Source organism: Dendrobates tinctorius, unplaced genomic scaffold (genome assembly GCF_039654945.1).
Source record: "Dendrobates tinctorius isolate UK_male_01 unplaced genomic scaffold, ASM3965494v1 ptg000150l, whole genome shotgun sequence".
Taxonomy (NCBI): domain Eukaryota; kingdom Metazoa; phylum Chordata; class Amphibia; order Anura; family Dendrobatidae; genus Dendrobates; species Dendrobates tinctorius.
In genome coordinates this window covers 2624427-2637058 of record NW_027361817.1, presented here as the reverse complement: position 1 = coordinate 2637058, position 12632 = coordinate 2624427, and the positions used below count along the sequence as shown (strand labels likewise).

Here is a 12632-nt window from a genome sequence, read left to right as displayed (position 1 = left end):
CGCAAAAAAAAAAAAAAAAGCCGCGATTTTACATTTAATTTCCCTCTCCTCTGATGTGATCGCACATCAGAGGAGAGAGAAATAGGGTCCCCGATCCCCCCCCGGTACCTCTCCGTGGCCCTCCGTCCCCTCCCGGTGGTCCCACGTCCCGCCGGCATCCTCCGATGGGCGCCGCCATCTTGAAAATGGCGGGCGCATGCGCAGTGCGCCCGCCGGGAATCTGCCGGCTCCGGCTGGCAGGTTCCATTCATTATTTTGATCACTATGATAAACGATCATAGTGATCAAAATAAAAAAAATAGTACATAACCCCCCCGTTTATCACTCCCTTATATAGGGCAATATAATGAAATAAAGAAAATATTTTTTTTTTCAGTTTTCCATTAGGGTTAGGGTTGGGCTAGGGTTAGGGTAGGGTTAGGGCTAGGGTTAGGGTTGGGCTAGGGTTGTGCTAGGGCTAGGGTTAGGGCTCGGGTCACGACTAGGGTTAGGGCGAACTAGAATTAGGGTTAGAATTAGGATTAGGGTTGGGATTAGGGTTAGGGGTGTGTTGGGGTTAGGGTTGGAGCAAGAATTGAGGGGTTTCCACTATTTGCCAACTTTGGGGGTCTAAAAATTGGGGTCTAAAAAAATCACTTTTGTGGAAATAAAAAAAGACTTTATTTTCACGGCTCTACGTTATAAACTTCTGTGAAGCACTTGAAGGTTCAAAGTGCTCACCACACATCTAGATAAGTTCCTTAATGGGTCTAGTTTCCAAAATGGGGTCACTTGTGGGGGGTTTCCACTGTTTAGGCCCATCAGGGGCTCTGCAAGCGCAACATGATGCCCGCAGACCATTCCATCAAAGTCTGCATTCCAAAATGGCACTCCTTCTCTTCCGAGCTCTCCCATGCGCCCAAACAGTGGTTCCCGCCCACATATGGGGTATCGGCGTACTCAGGACAAATCGCATAACAACTGTGCGGGTATGATTTCTCCTGTTAACCTTGTAAAAAATAAAAGTTTGGGGGCGAAAAGATCATCTTTGTGGAAAAAAATAGATTTCTTATTTTCACGGCTCTACGTTATAAACTTCTGTGAAGCCCTTGGGGGTTCAAAGTGCTCACCACACATCTAGATAAGTTCCTTAATGGGTCTAGTTTCCAAAATGGGGTCACTTGTTGGAGGTTTCCACTGTTTAGGCACATTAAGGGCTCTCCGAACGCAACATGGCATCCGATCTCAATTCCAGCCAATTCTGCGTTGAAAAAGTCAAACAGCGCTCCATCCCTTGCGAGCTCTGCCGTGTGCTGAAATAGTGGTTTACCCCCACATATAGGGTATCGGCGTATTCAGGAGAAATTGTACAACAAATTTTGTGGTTGATTTTCTCTTTTTATTTTCACAAGTGTTAAAAAAATTGGTTCTGAAGTAAATTTTTTGCAAAAAAAGTTAAATATTAATTTTTTCCTTCCTCATTGCTTTAGTTCCTGTGAAGCACTTAAAGGGTTAATAAACTTCTTGAATGTGGTTTTGAGCACCTTGAGGGGTCTAGTGTTTAGAATGGTGCCACTTTTGGGTATTTTCTGTCATGTACACCCCTCAAAATGACTTTAAATATGATGTGGTCCCTAAAAAAAATGGTTTTGTAAATTTTGTTGTAAAAATGAGAAATCGCTGGTCAACTTTTAACCCTTATAACTTCCTAACAAAAAAAATTTTTGCTTCCAAAATTGTGCTGATGTAAAGTAGACATGTGGGAAATGTTATTTATTAAGAAATTTGTGTGACATCTCTCTGATTTGAGGGCATAAAAATTTAAAGTTTTAAAATTGCAAAATTTTCGCCATATGTCCATTTTTTTCATAAATAAACACAAGACTTATCGAAGAAATTTTACCACTAATATGAAGTACAATATGTCACGAAAAAACAGCCTTAGAATCAGCGGGATCCATTAAAGCGTTCCAGAGTTATAACCTCATAAAGGGACAGTGGTCAGAATTGTAAAAATTGGCCTGGTCATTAAGCTGCAAACTGGCTCTGTCGCTAAGGGGTTAAATTACAAGGGATGCAGTATACTATGACACCTCATTCACAGAGATTGGACTTTTGTTATACACTGCTCAAAAAAAATAGGGGGAACACAAATAACACATCCTAGATATCAGTGAATGAATATTCCTGTTGTAAAACTTCATTCATTTCATAGTGGAATGTGCTGAGAAGAATAAAAGAAAAATGTTCAATGTAAATCAAAATTAATATCCCATGGAGGTCTGGATTTGGAATGATACTCGAAATCAAAGTGGAAAATCAAATTACAGGCTGATCCAACTTCAGCGGAAAGATCTCAAGACAAAGACAAGTATGTGATGCTCAGTAGTGTGTGAGGCCTCCATGTGTCTGTATGACCTCCTTACAATGCCTGGGCATGCTCCTGCTGAGGTGGCAGATGATCTGAAGAGGGATCTCCTCCCAGACTTGAATCAGTCAACTCCTGGACAGTGTAGTGGAACGTGGCGTTGGTGGATGAACGAGACACAATTGTCCCAGATGTACTTGATTGGATTTAGGTCTGGAGATCGGGCAGGCCAGTCCATAGCATCAATGCCTCCACCATACAAGAACTGCTGACACACTTCCGCCACATGAGGCCTAGCACCAGTTCTTTCTTATCCCACACTTTGTGGACTAACACACATGGTAAGACTCTTTAGGCATTTTTATTACAGCAATTCACCTTTGCCGTTTTACCATATACTGGATGTCTTAGTGGAGTCTGGATACAAGTCTTAGCTGGGATCCTCACCCAAATCATCTTACTATCTAATGTTATTTATTTTAACTATGTTTCCCTCCCTTTTTGGTGGGGTCCCTGTGGACCTGGCAGCTCTATATTAGTAACTTACCTGTTAAGAGGCACTGCTTTCTTTCTACCTTGGATAAACTATACTGTACTATTTGTATCATCTCTCTGAGAAACACCTTGCTACGATTATATTCTCTGCAATGAGTGGCTTTTATTGGAGCATTATGTTGGATTTATTATTGTATACACGTCATTTTGTTTTTTTTCCCCGCTCCTTGTTAAATTATGCATTTTCTCTTATGTTTATTTTTTTGATTGTCCCTACAGTGTATGTTTGATAAAAGTCTTTACTGAACGAAAAGTCTTTTTTTTCCCACTGTACTCACTTCAGAGTGCAGGATTCTTCTTAGAGCCGGTGATTTTTCCTGCCCATGGTTTGGGCAGCATGAGTGAGGTGACATGTTCCCTTTAACTCTTTAACCTCTTCCTTACAGACGACAGAATAGTAAGTCATCAGTAAGGAACCCCTGCTTTGAGGTGGTGAGCCACCTCAAAGCCGCGACATGTCAGCTGTTATAAACCAGTGACACGTGCCCGCATTAGGCACGAGCGGAATAGCCATCCGCCCGCGCCTATTAACTAGTTAAATCCCGCTGTCAAAGCTGACAGCGGACATTTAAATAGCACTTCCGGCCGCCTGCCCGGCAGTGAGCTCATCGCTGAACCCGATCACGTAGAGAGAGACCTCTATGGTTGTTGCAGGCAGATGGCTTTGAGCGCCGCCCGGTGGCCGGTGCTCAAAGCACTGCGGTAAATCTGCTACTTATGAGCGATCTGCTCATTGCCCATATGTACCAGAACCGATCGAGTTGGGCATGCTTCAAGCCTCCTATGGAGGCTATTGAAGCATGCCAAAAGTTTAAAAAAAAAAAAAAAAAAATATAAGTTCAAATCACCCCCCTTTTGCCCCAATCAAAATGTAAAAAACAAAAAAAAAAAAAAAAAAAACCCACATCTTAGGTATCGCCGCATTCAGAATTGCCCGATCAAAAAAAAACAAAAAAAAACGCATTAACCCGATCACTAAACGGCGTAGTGAGAAAAAAATTAAAAACGCCAGAATTACGTTTTTTTGGTCGCTGCGACATTGCATTAAAATGCAATAATGGGCGATCAAAAGAACGTATTTGCACAAAAGTGGCATCATTAAAAACGTCAGCCCGGCACGCAAAAAATAAGCCCTCACCCAACCCCAGATCACGAAAAATGGAGACGCCTACGGGTCTCAGAATATTGCGCAATTTATTTATTTATTTTTTTTTTTGGAATTTTTTTTTCACCACTTAGATAAAAGAGAACAGACATGTTTGATGACCTGGAGAATCATAATGCCAGGTTAGATTTAGCATTTAATGAACCTAACAAAAAAGCTGAGCAAAAAACAAGTGTGGGAGTGCACTTTTTTTGCTATTTCACCACACTTGGAATTTTTTTCCCGTTTTCGAGTACAGGACATGGTAAAACCAATGGTGTCGTTTAAAGTACAACTCGCCCCGCAAAAAATAAGCCCTTACACAGCCATAATGATGGAAAAAAAAAAAAAACAAGTTACGGCTCTGGAAAGAAGGGGAGCGAAAAACGAAAAGAGCTCCGGGAGTTAAGGGGTTAAAGACCTCGGGTGTACAGCTATGGAAAGAATGAAACCAGCTCAGGAGCGGAGTCTGCTTCATAGGTGGCAGACAGTTATGTTACATAACCACCATTTGCGGTAATGGCAGCGGCTATATGACACACCAGCTACCAACGGTCACTGCAACTGCAGGGAACCAATGGGCTACCATGGCAGTCACATAGCCACTCGTAGAACTGGCTTTAAACTTTGCACAGCGCTTTGATGAAAATGTACGTTGGAGGCCTTCAAGGTGTCAAAGGGAACCTATCACCTGATTCATGCAGGAGGACCCATAACGGCCATTTTGGTCTCCCATTGAAGCTCAGCCATAGGAGAACAGCTATTTCACTATATACTGCAATGTGGTATTGCATTATATCGTATATATTTTGGACTAAAAAAAAAATTAGTGAAAATTGTTTTTTTTTTTTTACAAAATTTAAACAATTCTAAAATAAACACATGAATTAATAAAGATTCAGCATCAGTGTCTGAATAAGTCAATTAATTTTATATTTTATCTGTACATTGAAGGAGGGAATCGGAAAACCAGGATTGTGACCGAGTTACGAAAACAATACACAATTACCGTAAGTGCAATCAACATGGCATATGTACCCAAAATTTGCACCAAAATCTGCAGCTCAGGGTCCAACAAAACAAAAAAAAGCCCGCTCACAGCACCACAAAATGTAAAAAAAAAAAAAAAGGGTACAGGTGTCAGGAAAAAAAGCCACACTTTTGTTTTTACAAATCTGAGAGTTTCCTCGCACCCCTGGAGCACAACCAAATAAAACACTGACAGCAACAACTGGAATTACCCCGATGGTTTCCTACTGGGGACCATACTGACGTTACAATATTACATTGTGAAAAGATGTACCTTGTAGTTTCCAAGCTTTTCTTTGTTCTTCTTTGGCAACTTGCTCCATGTCTTTATCATATATGTAGTCTTGACACATAAAGCAGTATATACCCCCATACAACAAATCTATGGCTGAAGGAAAAACAAAACAAGAAGTTGTAAGTAATGTAGGAAGAAATACTTCTGACATAAGCTTGGCTAAAACGTAACTATTAACAGAGAAGTGTGAACCATAGAATGTGGTGCATGGAACGCTTACATTTACAACAGCTAGAAATAAAGGGGGCTGGTCAGTTTTTAAAGGGGTTGCACACATTTGTTGACTTTTTACTTCAATACTGTATTACATGGTCTATTGCTGGCTGTAGAATGAGGTATTGGGGTTGGCCACATTATCTTTATTTTATGAGTTTTAGGAGATATGTTGAGAACATGATTTTGTGATACAGCGATAGATCTAATCTTTATCAGATTGTCCTCCTGTTACTGCAGCTTTCCTCAGCCTAATGGTCCATACAATGGTGCTGGTAGAAGAGCATGTGATCGGACCTGTCCATCAGTCTTATCCAATTCCGCAACTCACATGAGAAAACTGCTTTTCTATTGGACAAGGCTGATGGACCGGTCATACACCCTTTTACCAGCACCAATGTATGAACCAGCGAGCTGTGCAAGTCAGTGAGGGAAGCTGCAGTAAAAGGAGAACCGGTCGTGTCTAGATCAAGTGTCTCCTGGCATTTTCATCAGCTGCACAGAGGATCCGCTAATTCCCTTTGGTCCTGGACCCTCTAGACACATAGGAAATACCACTAAGCCAATCAGTGGCTCAGGCAGACTAGTGATTGATGGAGCAGGAAAATCCTGAGCGGCCAAGTAGGAGAGGCTAGTGCAACAAGGGATTGAACGAAAAATTTGTAGTCTGAATATTGCTTGCTATATCACTCCACCTTCTAAATAAATCACACTTCTGCCACACTTCTCTCCCCAATGTCTGGCAACACAACATGTGCTGAAGTGATGGAGAAAACCAACATGATGTTATTGTAACGGATCACAGGTATACTTATCCCTTCATCTCTCAAATGGGCAGATTCTTGAAGCAGAAGACCAACCATACATTCTTTGACCTATATGTAGCTATGCAAGAAATAGATGTATGATCGACACGGCTCCTCACTTATTATTCCACTTTAGATTTGGATGAAACAATCCTGAAAGCCCTTTGTATAAAAACTTTGATAGGCTAAGTTCAACACCTGTCGAGCACCCTAGCCCTGCATGTATCCAGATCACTGGAGTGCGGTGCACTTAGTTCATTTATGATTGTGTGCTTCTAACCACTGCCATGCGCCACTTCCACTTCTGTAGCACAACTTATGATGAATCTGACTTGCTGACACCCTGTTCTGGTCCAGCTCCAGCCTCTTTGGCTTAAAAATATAGAGTTGTGCAAAAGTTTTGCAACACTTCAATGTGTTTTACCCTGAAAAACTGGCAAATGCTCAGTACTTAATTCAGACCTAAACGTTTGTCACATCAGCATTTTAAGCAGTGTCACATCAGCATTTTGCATTACATTAAAGGGTACACTTATACTGTGTGCTCGTGGTGTATCCACCCTGTAAGCTCCAGGGCTCTTGACAAACTCCATATGTAACAATAAGCGCCAAAACTCAAAGGAGGACATTTTTTTTTTTTTCTTAGACATCAATTTCACAGCTATGTTGAGCCAACACCAGAAATGCGGCAGAGGAAAATTTGGGAAAGATTGTGTCTTTGTTGCACTAATGCAAATTGGCCATCCTCCAGAAGACCGAAAAGTAGAGTTGCCGTCTATAGGTGGCCCTAGAAAAGTCCATTTAGACAGGCCTACTTTAAAGCACTGATCAACTCCATACATGACCATCGGCTGTCGTTTACAAGGCGTTACTTTGCAATCTATTAAAGATAATCATGTTTCAAGACTTATGGGTCGGATGTTGAGTACAGTGTATATAGTTACAGGTGGCACTATATACAGTTTTGGACAAGAGCCAACTTATTTACTTCTACTCAGGGACCATTGCCTGTAATAATACACCATACGCCCATGGCATTGCCACATGGAAATTTGGTACTTCTGAGAAATATGAATGCAAAATACTGACATGAGAAAAGTGGCCAAACTTGATTCTTAATGATAATTTACTACTGGGTGAAAAGTAGGCGTCCTGTAACAAAGCTTCAGTTCCCACCAGTAAAGGTATAGGAGCACATTTTGAACTGTTGCATTTTTTTTGGCATGTAAGAGGTCAGTCATTTGGATTAAGATGGAACCTGTCACGTTGTACATGCAGGCTGATCTGTGTACAGCATGGCATAGGGAAAGAAGTTGAGCAGAACATGGGATTGCTGGAAAAGATTCAGCAGAAGTTATTTAATTCATTATATCCCTGGTGTTTGTATACACAAGTCCAGCGGGCGGTCCTACCCAGTGATTGACAAATATCACTGTATGCAGTCATACAGGGCCCACCCACTGGACTCAGGTACACAAACACCAGGGATTTCAATTAATAAAATACAACTACTTAATTTATTCCCACAAAATTGTTCATCAATCTGATCTATGACATGCTGCCCACTGATCTGATCCCATTTTCAACATGCCGGATTCTGGGACCTGCTACAAATCCATTTTACAGGCCCAAGCTGCTGGGTTAGATGGTATTTGCCGAGAAGCTCAGAGGAGAACACTGGGTGGCTGTCCTTTCAAAGAGCAATAGGCACCCAGATGTTGTGACAGCCCCCAAAAAAGCAATATAACCCACACCGGTATACTAGTCACAGGTCACCACTCACCTAGATTGTGTCTCTTGACTTTAGCGTGCTCGTGAATGTGTTTCTTCGTGAAACAACCAAAGAACACACAATACAGGCAAGAGTGTAGTCTGTTCAGGTGGGCGCCACACATGTGACAAATGCACGACTTGGCCTGTCAACAAAACGTTCCAGTGTCAAAAACATAAAAAGCAATCTTACACAAAAAATAGGAAATAGGATTTTCTTTCGATTAGAAGCAGGCAGCAATGACAATCAGTCGTGAACATACATGCGGTACAGTGACAGAACTTGTAAAGAAAACCATTGACATTAACGAGGACTTGGCTTCTTTTCCTTTATTTCAGCTGATAGTCTGGATACTGTGGAAAAGACCCACTGAAAATGTAACAAGGGCGAAAGTCCTCATCACTGCAGTAAAGGATTAATAGTCCAGTGATTATACTGCTCTCTGCTACATAAAACATGGCCGCCCGCACACTGGAGGAATTCCCATGGCAACCCCACTGTGGAAGTCCTGTACCCACGCTGGGTGGCACTATGCTCACACTGCACATCACAGCAAGTATCAAGCTGCGGACAAACATTCAATGTCACATCTGACAGGTACGGAAGCTCTTTGATACTTCCAAGGAGCCGTATTAGAAAGATTAATTGGCCAACTTTAACCCTTTTGATCAGGACACAAATAATGGAACTGGTGTCTTCTGCCTTCTAGATTAAATAATGGGCAAGGGAGACAACCCCTATGATAGACACCCATGAAGCAGGACAAATGTCTTTTTTGGTAAACTCGAGCAGTTTGTGCATTACATGTGTGACCACCAGGTAATACTACATTAACATTTCTGGATGGCTCTAGCTTCACTGCCAAAGTCATGAGGTGGTCTATGGCTGCAAGGAGACCACCCAATTAAGGAGTAAATATCATAACTAAACGACAGAGACCCGAATGACTTCAAAAACAGCGCCTGCACCTCCACCAATCAAGATGTTAAAATGCGGGAAGTTTTTTACAGTAACACAATGTTGCATCTGAAAAATGCAAAAGTTGCAATATAAAATAATGCTTTTAGGGGGATGAGTAAGGCCTCTTTCACACTTCAGTTTTTTTACAATCAGTCACAATCCGCCAGGTTATGAAAAAAACGGATCCTCAATTTTCTTTTGAGGATCCGTTTTTTTTCCCCCATTGACTTCCATTATTGGCGGATTGTGACGGATTTCCGTCCGTTGCATCCATTTTTTTTGCGGATCCGCCAAAAGTTGCTGTCCGTCACCATCCTCAAAGTTTTGAAAACGGAGCTTGCAACGTTTTTTTCTCTGGCGGATCCTCCAGACACTAATTGAACCCGAAATTCATTCTCTCTCTCTCTCTCTCTTTTTAAATTTCCTCATTTTCAGGATCCGTCTGAAAACGGATCCTGTGCCATCCGTTCACATCAGTTGAGAACGGATCCGCTTGTCTGCCTTTTTGGCGGATTTGAACTGATGCAAAAAACTGAAGTGTGAAAGAGGCCTAATGATGCAATGTCTATTACATCAATCGGGGACAAAGGCCAAAATTTGGCCTCCGTTGGGTTACACTGTTTTTACAATGTTACACAGCAGCCATCAAAACTATGGCCTCTTGTCAGATTGACCATCTCATGAACGAATATGCCTGACTTGGGCTAAGTGCTGGTCACATTTTGTATATCTGCAGATATTAGAAGCCGGCTAGACTAGTGCAGTAGTAAGGACATTAGGCCGGTTTCACATTAGCGCATTTTCAGCGCGCGCACGGCCGGGGGTAGCTCCGCCCCCGAGCCGGCTCTCTGCCCGGCGTGCCCGCCCCTTGCTTGTAGCGCCGCCTACTAGCGGACAGCGGCGCCTGCGATCGGCGCACCCTATCTTTAGCATAGGGTGCGCAGATCGTGCGCAGGCCGTGCGCTAGTTGCGCTTTGACCTGTGCTGCGCACTTTTGACGGTGCGCCGTGCGCGCCAAAATCAAACTTTTCGGATTTTGGCGCACACGGCGCACCGTCAAAAGTGCGCAGCGCAGGTCAAAGCGCAACTAGCGCACGGCCTGCGCACGATCGGCGCACCCTATGCTAAAGATAGGGTGCGCCGATCGCAGGCGCCGCTGTCCGCTAGGAGGCGGCGCTACAAGGAAGGGGCGGGCACGCCGGGCAGAGAGCCGGATCGGGGGCGGAGCTACCCCCGGCCGTGCGCGCGCTGAAAATGCGCTAATGTGAAACCAGCCTTAGTCGCCTAAATGTGTACAACAAAAAGCCATCTATAGTAATGCTACACTAGGCAGCAACCTGGCTACCAACAAGGCCCTGTTGACACAGGTGCAATAGTCTAGCATTTGTAATGGCAAGATTAGCCGCGATCACTAGAAATTGCATACGCCCTGTAGTAGTTTGTCCAGATCTAAACTATTCTATACACCATCTGTTTTTTTTATTTTTTAACATTAACTTTACCAGCATGCACAAAAGACAAATTGAGCATGCCAAAACAGTAAAAAATGCAAGAAAAAACAAGGAAAACATGTTTTTTTCTGCAGCATCTTTCCTGCCAAGAGATCAGGTTTTGCTGCAGAGGAAAAAAAAAAACAAAAAAAAAAAAAACAGGGATTTTTGTGATAACTCACTGTAAAATCCTTTTCTCAGACGCTCATTGGGGGACACAGACCATGGGGACACAGCCCATGGGTGTTATGCTGTGGCCAATAGGAGGCTGACACTAAGTTGAGACAAAAAAAAAAAAAATTAGCTCCTCCTCCGCAGCATACACCTTCCTGCTGGCCCCAGGTGAACCAGTTCTGTGCAAAAGCAGTAGGAGATCATTAATATATCAGAGTACGATCATTATCATATCAGAGTATAACCCACTGAATGGAAGACAAGAAGCTGACGTCTTCAGGCCAACAGGGTGGGTGCTCTGTCCCCCCCAATGAGCGTCTCGAAGAAAAGGATTTTACTGTGAGTCATCACAAAAATCCCTGTTTCTCCTTTGCCTCATTGGGGGACACAGACCATGGGACGTCCCAAAGCAGTCCATGGGTGGGCAACCATGTAACAGATAAAACCCATGCAGTGGCTGAGTAAAAGGTGCCCTACCGCCTGTTGCAGACTAATCTGCCGAGGACCGTACTGCGGAAGTCTGAGCATGAGTAGTGCTTCAAGAATGTGAACAATGCTGAGCCAAAACACAGCCCTGCAGACTTGTTCGGTCAGCATGCGAAGCAGAATGGCCCAGAGGGCGGACATCGACCACATGGAATACGCCATAATCTCTGCTGGGATGGGCCACCTGTAAAGTAGTAAAAACCCCTGAATAGCCAAATGAATTCCTCTGGCTATTGTGACCCTGAAATGGCTTAGAAGAGATTGCAGACCTCAGGACATACATCCTGAGAGCCATCATTGAATGCAGGGCGTGCGTACCTTTATCCATCCAAAGTATCAGTGTCGGGCCCAAAGAGGGTAAGACAACCATTGTAAAAATAGAAGGGTCAACCAACGCTGGAAAAAAAGGGGGGTGGTAGGGGGAGCGAACTGAGGACCATCGTATCCAGGTTGAAAAGCAGAAGAGAAAAAAAAAAAAAAAATCAAATTAGCTAAACAGGACATGGCTGTGAGCTCCGAGCGTCGCATAATAAGTAATACTGCGACAAGAAGAGCGACTTCCCAAAACAGAACTGGAACGATTTGGAAAACGTCTCTTAAAGCGCCCCCAGGACCGAATTAGCGTTCCAGGCTTCTAACAGACCTTTGTAGGGGGGGGGTACCTCTGAGAAGTCCTATGAGTGAAAGTCACGAATTACGTCTTGGAAGCAATCCTGCTCTGCAATAGAGACAGGTAGAGCCAAGATCTGGCCTTTGAGGGAGGTGAGCGTCACGACCTGAGTCCAAGTCAGTCTGGAGAAAACTCTCAAAAGAAATGGAGCGGCGAAGAGAACGACCGTGGTCCTTACACCATGCGAAAGAAGGCGTTCAGGAGAGGAGAATGATGCAACCTGCCCTCGACCGCTGGGCACCAATCATAGTGGAGACCCGAGGAGAGTAGATTAGAGCTCAAGCTTTGAAAACCAGACCGTTAAGACACCAGATCGTGCGATCTGGTGATCCACTGGACGTTAGGAGAGCATGTCTGGACGATGCAACAGTCACCTGTGGACGGTGTGTATGATCTGTAGTAACTCTGCATATCACGTCCAGCGACCAATCCTGGACGCCGAGGGATATTGGCACGGCCTCTAACTTTGCTTACGTAACAACCGTTGATAGGGAAGGAAGACGAAACTGGTGCTACGGAGTAGCCAGTCATGATCCTCTATGGCGTCTGGGATCCTGAGACCGGGCTCAGAAGCTGGGTACTTGTCTTTCAGTCTTGAAGCTATCAGATCCCCATTTGGAGTCCCTCCAAAGAAAAACAGTTGTGTTAAAAGGACCTCAATGGTGTATGCCACAACCGTGGCATTATGCTAT

General features: G+C 43.6%; 1 protein-coding gene across 3 annotated transcripts in view; it reads right to left on the bottom strand.

The window, feature by feature from the left end:
• The window catches only part of USP22 (ubiquitin specific peptidase 22), a 118047-nt gene that overhangs the window by 89749 nt on the left and 15666 nt on the right, over window positions 1-12632 (bottom strand). For all 3 annotated transcript variants that reach the window (XM_073546666.1, XM_073546665.1, XM_073546667.1), the window contains 2 exons: window positions 8173-8305; window positions 5350-5463 (listed from right to left, as the gene is read on the bottom strand). In XM_073546666.1, the coding sequence (XP_073402767.1) occupies window positions 5350-5463; window positions 8173-8305 (247 nt within the window). The remainder of the gene's footprint in view (window positions 1-5349; window positions 5464-8172; window positions 8306-12632) is intronic.